General features: G+C 38.8%; 1 protein-coding gene across 1 annotated transcript in view; it reads right to left on the bottom strand.

The window, feature by feature from the left end:
• Nucleotides 1-12777, bottom strand: part of tg (thyroglobulin) — a 34026-nt gene extending 21249 nt beyond the window's left edge. Inside the window, exons 1-24 of the mRNA XM_046846091.1 lie at nucleotides 12723-12777; nucleotides 11944-12052; nucleotides 11714-11808; nucleotides 11370-11558; nucleotides 9967-10126; nucleotides 9118-9224; nucleotides 8820-8963; nucleotides 8480-8662; nucleotides 6979-8025; nucleotides 5838-6434; nucleotides 5511-5744; nucleotides 5067-5204; nucleotides 4686-4763; nucleotides 4394-4494; nucleotides 4133-4253; nucleotides 3079-3279; nucleotides 2751-2957; nucleotides 2489-2634; nucleotides 2252-2399; nucleotides 1632-1787; nucleotides 1252-1401; nucleotides 939-1103; nucleotides 657-779; nucleotides 177-292 (exon numbers count right to left, since the gene is read on the bottom strand). Of these exons, the coding sequence (XP_046702047.1) occupies nucleotides 177-292; nucleotides 657-779; nucleotides 939-1103; nucleotides 1252-1401; nucleotides 1632-1787; nucleotides 2252-2399; nucleotides 2489-2634; nucleotides 2751-2957; nucleotides 3079-3279; nucleotides 4133-4253; nucleotides 4394-4494; nucleotides 4686-4763; nucleotides 5067-5204; nucleotides 5511-5744; nucleotides 5838-6434; nucleotides 6979-8025; nucleotides 8480-8662; nucleotides 8820-8963; nucleotides 9118-9224; nucleotides 9967-10126; nucleotides 11370-11558; nucleotides 11714-11808; nucleotides 11944-12052; nucleotides 12723-12777 (4770 nt within the window). The remainder of the gene's footprint in view (nucleotides 1-176; nucleotides 293-656; nucleotides 780-938; nucleotides 1104-1251; nucleotides 1402-1631; nucleotides 1788-2251; nucleotides 2400-2488; nucleotides 2635-2750; nucleotides 2958-3078; nucleotides 3280-4132; nucleotides 4254-4393; nucleotides 4495-4685; nucleotides 4764-5066; nucleotides 5205-5510; nucleotides 5745-5837; nucleotides 6435-6978; nucleotides 8026-8479; nucleotides 8663-8819; nucleotides 8964-9117; nucleotides 9225-9966; nucleotides 10127-11369; nucleotides 11559-11713; nucleotides 11809-11943; nucleotides 12053-12722) is intronic.
• Between the last annotated feature and the right edge of the window lie 565 nt (nucleotides 12778-13342).

Below are 13342 nucleotides of genomic sequence, written 5' to 3'. Positions count from 1 at the left end.
TCCAGTGGAAGCAGTTAAAATACAGGCACTGAAAATATTTAAGTTAAAGTGCAGAGTAAATGCTTTTTGTGTGCTCAGTGTGGAGATATGTTTGACTCGAGTGCCCTTGTGTAAAATAGCTTGATATTATACTGAGAAATGCAGTGCTGTTAGTGAGAAAAATGTGAACGTATTACTTCCTGAGAGATCTTGCATTCAACATTAGTTGTGTGTGTGCTGTAGAGGTCACAGTAGGTTTGAGTTCCTTCGTCGTAAACAGCAATGTACTGGCACGAGTCATCTTTAGCACAGTCTAAAAAGAGGAAAGTAAAAAATAATAATAATAAAATTGGAGTTGCCTTGATAGATATAAATTGTTAAGAATGTTAGTGGGTGGAATCAAGAGTTAGAGCTTCTGGAATTAATTAAAATGGCAATACACAGGCAGTTAGAGTGTGTAATTGGGCTTATAATAACAGCACTTGAACATTCCACTGTTGTAATAAAAAAAATAAATAAATAAAAATGTTATGATTGAAAAACGTATGTATTTGTATGTATCTTATTATCCTATTCTCTCTCTCTCTCTCTCTCTCTCTCTCTCTCTCTCTCTCTCTCTCTCTCTCTCTCATTCTTACTGTCTCAGACTCACTTACACGCACAAGACACACACTTACCAAGCACACATTTTCTAATCTGAGTTTCCAGTGGCTGTGAGGACGGAATAGATTGCAGCACCACAGCATCCACAGAATCGAGCAACAGCGATGATATTGTAACAACCTTGAATTTCTCCAAAACTGTTCATTAAGACAGACACACACATATACACATGCATTTATTTAATTATATTTCCAAATTCAAGGATGCATCATTATCCAAGCTTCGGTATATTTAATTTACTGATAAATAATAAACATTCCTTTATTTGAGGTTAGCTGCTTGATGTAAATCATTACCTTTGCATTGCTCTGCACTGATTGGCTCATCTGCCGATGTCCAGGACAGTTCCTTCCCTTCTACAGTGACACAAAGCCACTTGCCAGACATGAAATCCTTTTGGGCTGGAAGGAAGTCCCCCTTTTCAGTACAGTTAAGCTTACTCTGCTGACATTCTGAAACACCTTGACACCAGAGATAAAAAAAAATGCAATGTCTGAACATTTATATACAATCAAATGTATATCACTAGGAGAAATGTTTGAATTATTGACTGAGTTTAATCAAATACACTTTACCTGGTCACAATGAATATGTCTAACTTTCACTTACAATGTGAGGGGCTAAAGGCTCCCAGTGTTGCTGTGGTGGTTCCTAAAGTACAGGAAATGCATAGGTCCTTTCCTTCTTCGGGCTGATATGAGCCCTGTGGACATGCAATACATCGACCTCCACTGGAGAACGAACCAACAGGACATACCACTACAAAAAGACAGGGGTCGTGTACAATTTAAAAAGACACACTAAAAAGTAGTAAGCATGGACTGCATTATAAATCCAGCCAGAAAGGATTTTCAGGGCATTTACACCACCATATAAAAATACCCAGATAAATATAAGAACTGGCAGTTTTGGACCAGATCACTCATTTCCCATTCATTATCCAGAGTAGGCCTATGATTAGCGAAAAACTGGCAGAAAAGTCAGCTTACCACACCCAGAGTCTGGGAGCAGCTGAAAGCCTGCAGAGCAGCTGAATGTGGCAGGCGAGGAGATGGCTGTAGTATGCTCCAAGATGAAGAGTGACTGGTATGACTTATCTCTGATCAATGCCATAAATCCATCCATCTGACTGCTGAGCACAGAGTCTAAACAGAAACACACATTAATGGTAGCCTAGTTTTATAAGGGCTTAAAATATGTATAGGTTTAATTTTACTCTTTGATTCGTTGAACAGGAACAGGGGTGCCACTGAGATGCATTACAATTGTACTGAAAACAGTTTGACATCCTTTACCCCAAAACTGACCCCAATACCTCTGTTAAAGTTACATATGCCTGATGAATTCAACTTTTGAGTAACATAAGCAGAGTTAAGCTGTGTCTGGGATAAAGAGTTTAGCTAACCATGTTGGAATAATGCAATGTAATCTAGAGATCTAAAAATCTATATATCTATATAACAAGAAAATAACTTCCATCATTTACTAAATGTAAATATTATTTAAATATATTATTACAAAATGGAATATTCACATTGAAATTTCAAAATCTCCACTTGAAAAAAGGATATATATTAATGATACATACTGTATGTATCATTGTTTTTACCAATGTCATGGAGATCAGGCAGGATGCTGACTGGCAGATCAGAGATGCGAGCTTTAAAAGTGATGTAAGCAGTGAGGTTTTGCGGGCTCAAACACTCCAAGGAGACAGATGACTCGTCACAAATTGAGATGTATAGATTGGAAGATAACTAAACCACAATCAAACACAAAATATATATATATTTTAAAAGCTGAACAATTGCAGCAGAGCCTAAAGTGTATGAAGAGAAGTGAGCACCTGTAAGCTGCAGAGTCCTGCTGCTCTCATGTTAAACAGAAGGGATGCTTGCAGCAGAGAACTCTGAACACTGCAGCTTTGCTGATCCTCTGCCAGAGACAACTGCAACACTGTGGATACCTCTACAGTCTGCAGAGGCTGAGCTCCTGAGAACAACATGCGAGTTTTTGGAGCAATGCATTCTGGGTGTTTTTTAAAGTAAAAAAATGTGACAATCGAATCTTTACAATGATTATGTTTTATGACTGTGTGCAAATTTTACTTTGGCAAGAGTAGGCCAGAGGAGCTTCATATAACCAGGACTTGGTTACAGGATCACACAAGAATGTTTTGGCAGGGAGGGCATTTATATAACCTTGGTCACAGAAAACTTCACAGCGCTGCCTCTGTTTCTCAGCCACACTGTCATTACCACAGAGAATAGCTCCATGGGATATAGAGACCCTGAAGATAAGAGGGCACTGAGGAGCTAACACAAAACAAAAGAAAAGGGCCATTTTACAGATTCCTTTAAATAGCAACTGTGATGTAAATGCTTTGCTAATATTCAAAGTAGAACTTAAAAAAAAAGAGAAGTGGAAACTGCATACTGTCGCAAGAAGGTGTTTTCACTAAGCGAGGACTGCGCGTGAAGGGGATCTCCCGGCCACTTTCAGAAACACACCAGCAATAATCCTCATCGCACTGCTGAGGGGTGAACATCTTATCATCTTCCACACACTCTGGTTTATAGCCAATACCTGTCTCACGTTCAGATGACAGCTTCCTCTGAAGAGAACACCAACTGGGGCCTGTATTGCCACAACAAATTGCCCAAAAATAGACCTTGTAAAAAAGTAATATACTGTAAGTCATATTTCAATTCAATTCAATTCCTTTTTTTGTATAGTACTTTTAACAATGGACATTGTCTCATAGCAGCTTAAAACAGATAAAGCAGTAACAAAAGAATGTATACGTTTACTGCCTTTAAGTTTGTTCCCGTATAATTGTAAGTTTGGCCCTAATGAGCGATCCCATCCTCATTTGGAAGGCACAGAATGTCTATTTATTTTTATTAATCATTGTTATTGTGGGTCATGATTTGTGATATTAATTACAGTCCAACTACAGTATAAACGTTTTACCAGTAAATAACAAAAAACAGACATACATCATTTGACGAGCCTGAATTAATCCTGACTCAACCCCCCCACCACCACCATCCCCTCTCCTACTCTGACATTTACAGTGTTGTGCAGACGTCCTAAAGTACAGTGGTTGAAATGTTCTGTTGCTTGTTTTTCTTTCATTATAAAGTTTTTTTGTCTTTCACAATCACCTATTAGCTTTATGATATTATTAGCACGGACTTGCTGTCCTTTTACTAACTGTCAGCTCACCAGACTTCATTTGTGTCTAAAGCTAGAGCATGATAACATCCAACGTATAGCTAGAATATGAACCATATTTCTTTTTTTTTTTTTTTTTTCTTTTTGTCAGCACAGGAACTTTATATTTCAGTGTGTTTATTTTAAATCAAAAATTCATAAAAAAGATATTTACTGTAGCTTTAATTATTAGCAGAACATATATATATAGTGTTTATCAATTCAGCAGTAAACTGAAAATTTTAATGTGTTAAGAACAACTAAATGATGTTACACTGTAGCTCTCCTGTAGGGCTAAGTGTGGCCTGTTGAATGGCCTCTCCAGTAGCAGGACTGACACATAAGGCAACACTGCTGCTGGGGTCATACTTCTGGAGCACAGAAAAATCACCATCCTATATACACACACACACACACACACACACACACACACACACACACACACACACACACATAGGTGTAACCCTGAATTATAATAATAACTGGATGACTTTTACATGTTGGAATAAACATGTCTGGGTAAAAATAAACACACCTCCTCACAAGATGGGCTGTAGGAAACAGACATGTTGGAGGATGCCTTACTCCAGACAGACATACTGAACTGAGCTTGTGCTCTCTGGCATGTACTTTGGCCTAAAAACACATATGACATAATAACATCCATTGTTGTGATTTTAACACCCCTATGGATTAATGGTATCTATAAACATTGCTCATGTGCAATGGCAAGTCAAACCAAGTTAGTTTACAGCTGTACATCTACATAAAATAGTACAGAAAACTGTAGCTTTAAACACAAAGGAAATAATATGTATATTACTTACACTGTGGGGGCTGTATGGACCGACTAGTAAGAGATCCAATAATGTAACCTCCATCATCATCCACACACCAACATTGACCTGCAGAGTAACAATGACAATGTAGATGACTTATAAACATATGTCTATATCTGATACAAACAAAATATCCAGCCAGAAATATTATATGAATTTGAAACATTTATAACTCTGGCCTATTTATTTTTCTATGTTTTTTTTTTTTTTATATTACATGCGTCTTAATAGCAGGTGATAAGAACACTGTATTCTCATTTAAAGAAGATTATAAATGACATAAAAGAACCAAACCAATAAATATAATTTTGTAAACAATAACAGCTTTCACATGGATAATAACTGATAGAGATTAGAAACTTGTCTTACCAGTGCTTGGATGACATTGACTAGGCAGCCACTGGCCAAATGCATCACACTGTGGGCTATATGGCTGGTACCCAAACTGCAGACTTTGACTGTCTTTTCCACTGGCCAATTGGATGCTCTGCCAGTAAAACTGAAGGGCTGGAGCAAAGAGCAATCATTTAAAACTACCATATGTCATGGACATTATTTTTTATCTTGATTCAGTTCAAACAGTGTTATGATTCAGTGTTATGAAGTTAATTACTAAATAGGTCTGGAGAAAAAATGAGCGAATTCACATATATATATATATATATATATATATATATATATATATATATATATATATATATATATATATATATATATATATATATTTTAATATAATAGAAAACCATACAGTATCATCAGTGAAAATAGATTTAAAGGTAAAATATAAATGGAATCAAACCAAAAGTTACATACTAGAGTATGCTGCAAGGTGCAGGGCAGAGTTTGTATTACTTAAGAGAGTGTCTGAAATCTGAAAGCCATGACTGGCTCCCTGCTGCAGCTCATCATAACTCAGATTTACACTCTTTGCCAGGAGGAAGCTATAACCCACAGGTATATGAGAGCTATTGGATAGAGAGATCAGTCTCTCTGCATCTGCCAAGAAGCTATTGCTCTGATCCCATGACAGAGAGCATGGCCCTGGACCTGCAAAACCGTGGACACATAGAAATTGTAGTTATACCTGTAAAAACTTAGTGAATTTATATTTGGTTGAACATACCTATGGTTGATACTCACATTTTGGGATTTGGTTGACTGGAGCCTTGGAGCCAAGTATCATGGCTCCATTCTGGTCACCACACCAGCAATGGCGCAAGTCAAAGTGACCTAGAGGAGCGCTGAAATCTGACAGTGGACCTGGATACTGGTTGGTGTCCCCTCTGAGAAGTCTCCATAGGGACAGTGGGTTCAGGAAAACAGATGGTCCAAAAACATTTTCAGCATTGCCTTCTAGGACTTCAGATGGAACTTCTGAAAATGTGTCAAACCTGGCCAAAGAAGGAAACACTTTCTGATGTCTTGCCTGAAATAATGCAAGGATGAAGCCCCCAAATGATTTCATTGCTTCTGAATTTCTTTTGTATTCTTGCAGAATTTGAATGAGTTCAGATACAGGCATCTGCTTCCCAGCATTGTTGACTTGGCTCCACTCGTGATGGAACATAAAGACTTGTTCGGGAGGGCCATCACACTGGATCTGGTGCCAGCTGCCATCCGGAGTACAGCGAGGGATGTAGACATCAGATATATCTGATACTGAAGCAGGACTGGACAGAATGGAAGTGACTGTGTTTAGAAAATACTGGGCTGCAGTAACCTGGCAATCCGTTGGACCTGAAAATAAATAAATAAATAAATAATTAGCTTACAGCAGTTCTAACAATACACTGAGTATCTTTAGGATCTTGCTACTTAAAAGAGCATCTACATAGTATATGCAACCCTTTCTGGTTGAAAAACACTTTAAGAGGGTTTAAATAGGATTTGCAAAGAAAGACAAACTAAAGCTATATATAGTTACATATCCAGAAGGACAAACCAAAAAACTATGGGTGTTATTAATTGTCTAAATGATCCTGACAAATCAAATAATCTTTTCTTCAAGGATCATTATCTTTAGCACATCACTAAGTAGCTGTTTAGTAATAGTTTCATTTGAGCAAGAGTGCTATTTGACGTTAATAATAATTTTACCACCTTATAGCAGTCTGTAAAAAGAGCTCCTTTGTGAACTCCTTTGTGCACAGATGTCTACAATGTCCATGGAAGCTTCTCTTTGGGGTTTACCCTTCATGTTCCCTCACATGAACTGCCCTGTTCTGTTATGCCTGCCCTATAATCAAACATGTCATGGCCTTTATTCAGAGTTACTACTCACACTGCAGAGAGATGCCAGAGCTCAATGTGTTGTGTCTAGCTCCAGTGTGGTCCATGCAAAAGCAGCTCTTTCCAAGGCACTGCAATGGCACGTATTCTCCGTCTTGTTCACATTTAGGAATGAACACCTCAGAGCCTGCTGACCGGCTGGATTTTACTCCTATGGCCATCCTGCGCTCCTTTTCACACTTGGATGGGCATCTCGGTCTGGAACCAGTAGACCGTGACTCCATAACCTCCAGTCCATTAGCATCAACACACCAGCATTCAGAGCCCTGGCACTGAATCTCTTGATACTGGCCATCTTCAGTGCACTGGGGCACATACAGAGATGTAGGGGTAGCAGCTGAATTGCAAATGTCATTTTGAAACACTGCCCGGAAAATTGGTTCTAGCTGGGTGTTATCTTCTGCTTTGAGCAAGGTAATTGTCTGTTGTAGTGTAATAAAGAATTGGTCATTTTCTAGGACGGTCCCAATAAGCTTGATCAAGTCTCTGTTGCGCTTAAGGTTTACGGAGCGTCCATAAGAATCTGAGATTTCTTGATCGAGGTTTAATCGTTCAGAGTCATCTGAAAAGAACATGGCTAGCTGCAGAAGGTCCTCACCATTTTGGATCAAACCAACCTGACTAAAAATCTGACTAAATCTCAAAGTCCCTCTAGCACCAACAGTACCAGTAAAGTTAAAACTGCCTGCATTCTTCAAGATCTTGCCCCCAAAAAGGTTCTCCTGGAGTCTCTTAGGGTTAGTAGTGAGGGTCAGGGCCTTTAATGCAAGAGCTCCTGTGGGGAACAATCCATGGATAATCTCAGCCAGGATGTCCCCAACATCCAACTGCTCTGACTCTGGCAAAGATCTGGATAGACCTGATTTGGCCAGAAGCTCTTGGAATTCTAGGCTGCATGGCAAAAGTGGAGAGAAGGTTTTCTGTGTGTTGGCCAGAAAGGCTGAAAATACATTATTCTGGCTGAGGAATTCAGATGGACCATAAAAAAGCCTGGAGAGTGCTTGTCTCCTTTCAGAGAGGCAGTCTTTTGCTCCTGCGCCTAAATAAACAAGAAAGAAAACAGCTCAGATCCAAAAGACACCATGTGGGAAGAATAAAGCTTTTTGGACATACTATGATCACAAGAGTTTTGGCAAGCAAAAACTCCTGGGGCATCCTAATGTGAGTACAATTGTTGTTTCTTTATCAATAACCCGGCTTATAATTTGAACATCTGTGCCATGGCTAAAAACCAAAAGAAATAAGTATTTTTGCTTGCCAAGTTTTTACTGCTCCATTTAGCACCATGGTAATCAAATTCTACAATTCACAACCACTATCACTATTTCATGATGCCTTTAAAGAGAGAGATCTGAAAAACATCAACATGAAACACTGCCAATGATTAAACAACGAGTAAACTCTGAATTATTTATGCCTTGCTACAGGTAAAAATCAACAACTCCAAAAATATCTGTGTTGTCATAACTGGCTATGTTTTATTTAAAACTCACGACAGTTGGAAAGTCCATGCTGTCGAGTCCCAAAGATCTCTTTGCCATCTGAGTCCACACACCAGCACTGCCCATTAGTCTGGCATTGGGTTGGTAAGTAGTTTCCACGAGCATCACATGAAGGCACAAAGACATTAGCAGCCTGCAAGCTTGAAGAGCGCTCAGTCTCACAGGGGGTTGGACCTACAATATAAGACATTATGGTTATTCAATAACTTTTCAACAGATATTGTAATTTATTCAGCAGATACACCACAATTGCTTTGTTACAATCTCCAGAGTCCAGCCACACTTTGTAATTTTGATTGACTTATATACTGATTAATTTATTTAAACTCACATCTAAAGTGCCCGGTCAAGGCCAGCTGGACAGCAAGGTATCTCCTCTGTAGGACTCGATAGATGTTTGATTGAGAGAAGGAGCGTCCTACATCCTGGCCTGAGAAAGCTGTATCATATACATCACTCAAGAGCAGCTCAAGTCCTGCAGTGAATAGATATTTTCAGATTAAGAAACTATACCAAAACGAAATAACCAAATACTGGGAAATAGGTCACATTTGCATAAAAGTACAGTGGCAAAATTTCAGCTAAATTAGATTTGTGTTACTGAGTTAATATAAACTGTTTCGTCTCACCAGAGCTGGGAAGTTCTCTTCCTCGAGTGTCAACGCAGTAACAGTAGCTTGACAGTTCAGGGAAAGCCTTTCTAAAACCACTAAATGTCTGGAAGATCTCTGGAAATCTAAGACATGCAGGTACCACATTAATGCTCAGTGGAAATAAAATGTTGAAGAATTCACACCAACACTAAAGTACAAGGTGATACTGATGTTTCATTGACATATAATTACAGTTGTTTATGATGAATAATATGTGAATATTAAATGTGGTTTTCTTTTCTCTTAAGTGGCTCTGTATTTTTTATTTACTTGATAGTGGGAGCAAACTGTGTCAATACTGAGTCCATAATTGAAGGTTGAATTTATGAATAGAATTTTCTGTTTAACACCACAGGTGTCATTTGATAGCCTGCTGCAATATTCTACTCAAATGCAAATGGCTTTTTGTATAATGTGGTTACATTTTGGTTTATCCTGGTCACTTTGGGAAACTGTTTGGACACCCTGTTCTACACAGTCTCAAACAAATAGGTCTTCTTTTTAAGAAGATGTGTCTAGACACTGCACTATGCTTAGAATACCTGAGTGACAAAATGCTTAATTAAACTGGACTGTACTTCAGACAGCTCTTAAGAAGAAAACTTCATATTAAGTCCCAACAGGGGATTTTTAATGGAAATAAGACTCAAGTTACTTTTATCCAGATAATCTTACTGCTCTGTTAGGATTTGCCGATCATACTTAATAAGTAAGTATTAAAAAAAATCGAATAAAATAAAATTTGATCAAAGCAGTATTTCTTATATAAAGTATTATTTAATCACTATCACTGCTGACACATTCCAGTGCATCACAGTGTCGCACCTGTTGAAGGTATGTAACAGATCAAAAACCATCATGGTGGTGGTGTTAATCAACTTGCACTGCACAGGAAGGAAAGACCCATCATCCGAGCACTGTGGAGGAGATGGCTCTCCAACACCATGAATAATACGACGCTCCCTCACCTGGCACACACCTGGGCCTGAGAGTAATAGTCAAACACAATATTATACTAATGTAGTGTAGTGAATAGATCACCAGTGCAGGAAGTGGCACAAGGACCTTCCTAGTGGTGCCTGCATATGAAATATGAATAATTTTAATCATTTAATTTAAATGGTACATATATCAGTAAAATAAATTAAGGAAATGTATAATTAGAACAATAGAAAAGCAGTTGTTATACTTAAAAGAACGGAATTTTTTAAAAAGAAATCTACAATTATTACAAAATTTATGGAGTTACATGCATCAGCCAGAGAGATGATTTAATAACTGCATATACAGCCCTATGAAAGAGGGAAGGTCAAACAGGAGTCTCCATGGACTATGATGTTTGTGGATGATATTGTTATTTGTGGTGAGAGTAGGAAGCAGGTGTAGAAGAGCCTGGAGAGGTGGAGGTACTTGCTGAGTAATAGGAGTACTAATAGTAGGAGTAATCACAGAGTACATGTGTGTAAATGAGAGGGAGGGCAGTGGAGTGGTGCGGTTGCAGGAGAAAGAGGTGGAGAAGGTGGAGGAGATCTGGGGTCAACAGTGCAAAGTAATAGAGAATGTGTTAGAGAAGTGAAGAAAAAAATGCAGGCAGGGTGGAGAAGAGTGACAGGAGTGATTTGCAATAGAAGAGTGTCCGCAAGAGTGAAAGGGAAAGTTTATAAGACTGTGGTGAGACCAGCGATGTTGTATGGATTAGAGACAGTGGCATTGAGTAAAAGACAGGAAGTGGAGCTGGAGGTAGCAGAGCTGAAGATGTTGAGGTTTTCGTTGGGAGTGATGAGGATGGACAAGATTGGAAATGAGTTTATTAGAGGGACAGCGCATGTAGGTCAATTTGTAGACAAGGTGAAGGAGGGGAGATTAAGATGGCTTGGTCATGTGCAGAGGAGGGACATGGGGTATATCGGTAGGAGAATGCTGAGGATGGAGCTACCAGAAAGGAGGAAAAAAGGAAGGCCAAGGAGGAGATTTATAGCTGTGGTGAGGGAAGACATGCAGGTAGTTGGGTTGAAAGAGGCAGATGTAGAGGACAGGGGGGTATGAAAACAGATGATCCGCTGTGGCGACCCCTAATCAGAGAAGCCGAAAGAAGAAGAAGAAGAAGAAGAAGAAGAAGAAGAAGAAGTCTGCAAATGCATCTTGTACATTCTTTACAGTTAGGGCAGTCACACTGTGAAATGCAGCTGCATACAAATTAACTGTAACTGAATTAACAATCCACTCACACTGTGATGGCCTGCCATTCTGCCGAGTGCCATAGATCTCCATGCCCTCCAGGTCCACACACCAGCACTGGCCAAGAGCGCCATCGCACTGAACAGGCTGGTACTCACCAGATTTTGTGCACTGAGGTGTCAGGACAGTGTCTTTGTTCAGCAATGCACTCTGTCTCTGTAGCTGGCATGAAGTCAGACCTGAGGCACAATTTTATTGTGTGGTTATGTTCATGTATAAACAATGCCAGTGTGCAATGAGAATCAGGAAAAGCGAAGCCTAGATGATGATCCACATTTTATTTGAGGTTTAATAAGGGTTAGATTTAAGCACTTTTATGACGTTGACCACTTACAATGCACCACGGATGAGTTCTGTCGACTCCCAGGAATTTCACTTCCATCTCCATTAACACACCAACACTCTCCAAGACGATTACACTGCACATGTCTAGAGAACACATATGTTCTTCAGGTCATGTCTAATACACCGCATTTCTAATCGGTTTTCATCACTGATAAGCATTGGTTTTAATAAATAAAAAAAAATTATCATCAGGACATCAGTCCAATTCATTTAGTGCACCTGTAGCGACCATCCTCTGAGCACTGGGGAACGTGGTCCTGCTGCTGTGCCGCTCCAACGGCTCTCAGCTGTTCACACTGACTCCGAACCTCTGACTCCAACTGGTACTCTAGAGCAAAGATATTCACAGTGTTCATCCAAGAATCAACTTATACTACTACTAATGTCCTGATATACAATATATGGAGAAAACATTTCATCATCACACTTGTATGTCAGTCTTCCCTAAACTATTGGCACAAAGTCAGCTGCATACAATTGTAAAGAATGTCATTGTACTTGTTAGAATTTGCCTTCATTGGAACCAAGGTGGTCTTCAGCACAAAATTGCCAAGGTTAATATGGAAGAAAACAAGTGTCCTGCACAGACCCCTGATCTCACAAATGCTCTTGAGACTAACAAGTTTTCACAAATTCTTAAAGGCATGTTACAAAATCTAATGAAAAGCCTGCCCAAAAGAGTAGAGGCTACAGCAAAAAGGGACTAAATCTGGAATGGGAGGTTCAGCAAGCACATGACTGATGCAGGTTCCCAAAAACAGAATATTGATACAGAATAACAGGCATAGTGGAGTCCACCATAAACACTTTCTCTCAGCATTATGTCATAGCTCAGGGTTTCCGAGTCACTGAAAATCCTAGAAACGATTAAAGAATAGGTAAGTAGGTATATGGTTTACCTGAGATTTTGCAGTGAATAAAACAAAAGCTGCTAAGCAAAACCAAAAAGCAATTGAGGTACATCTTGCAACTGCTCCTTTTCCAAATCAAATACATACCTGCTGAGAGCAGCCACATCATAGCTTTATATACAGTGTGGATCTGCACTGTCATCGCTGAATAGCACTTCAGAAGTCTCTGACCTGTTCACTCTTTAAACATAAAGCTCTCTTGGCTGTTTAAGCACTTTAGGATCATACACCATGATAAAGGAAGAAGTCAAGTTTGAAATTTAGAGTGTTTACTTTCTTTACTTTTTTTTTTTTTAATGAAAGTAGACACTTCAGAACAAGGGTTCAGTCAGGTAGATGTTCTCATATACCACCAGGTATGTTCATCTTCATGCAGTTTATCCATGTGTCAATTTTTATTCATGCATCTTGTGCTATTTCTCACCTCAAAAGAAATATCATATTAACTGTGTGTGCTGTGTGACTTTATTTTTCCGCCTAAATCTATTTATCTGTATCTAAATGTTTTGTTTTTTTTCTTTTTTTGGGATGATTAACATTTTATCAGATGCGTTTTCATTTTGTTTATATTTTCCCTCTTTTCTTATTTATTACATTTATTTCATGATTTTTTTTCCCCCTATACCCTGATATTTTGCAGTATATTTGCTCTAAGTCATGAACCCAGGCTGTTTTCACATCAGTATAATTACTAGACATCACATTTG

Source organism: Silurus meridionalis, chromosome 4 (assembly GCF_014805685.1).
Source record: "Silurus meridionalis isolate SWU-2019-XX chromosome 4, ASM1480568v1, whole genome shotgun sequence".
In the NCBI taxonomy this organism is placed as follows: domain Eukaryota; kingdom Metazoa; phylum Chordata; class Actinopteri; order Siluriformes; family Siluridae; genus Silurus; species Silurus meridionalis.
The sequence above is the reverse complement of the archived record's forward strand: the minus strand, read 5'-3'. Positions and strand labels throughout refer to the sequence as shown.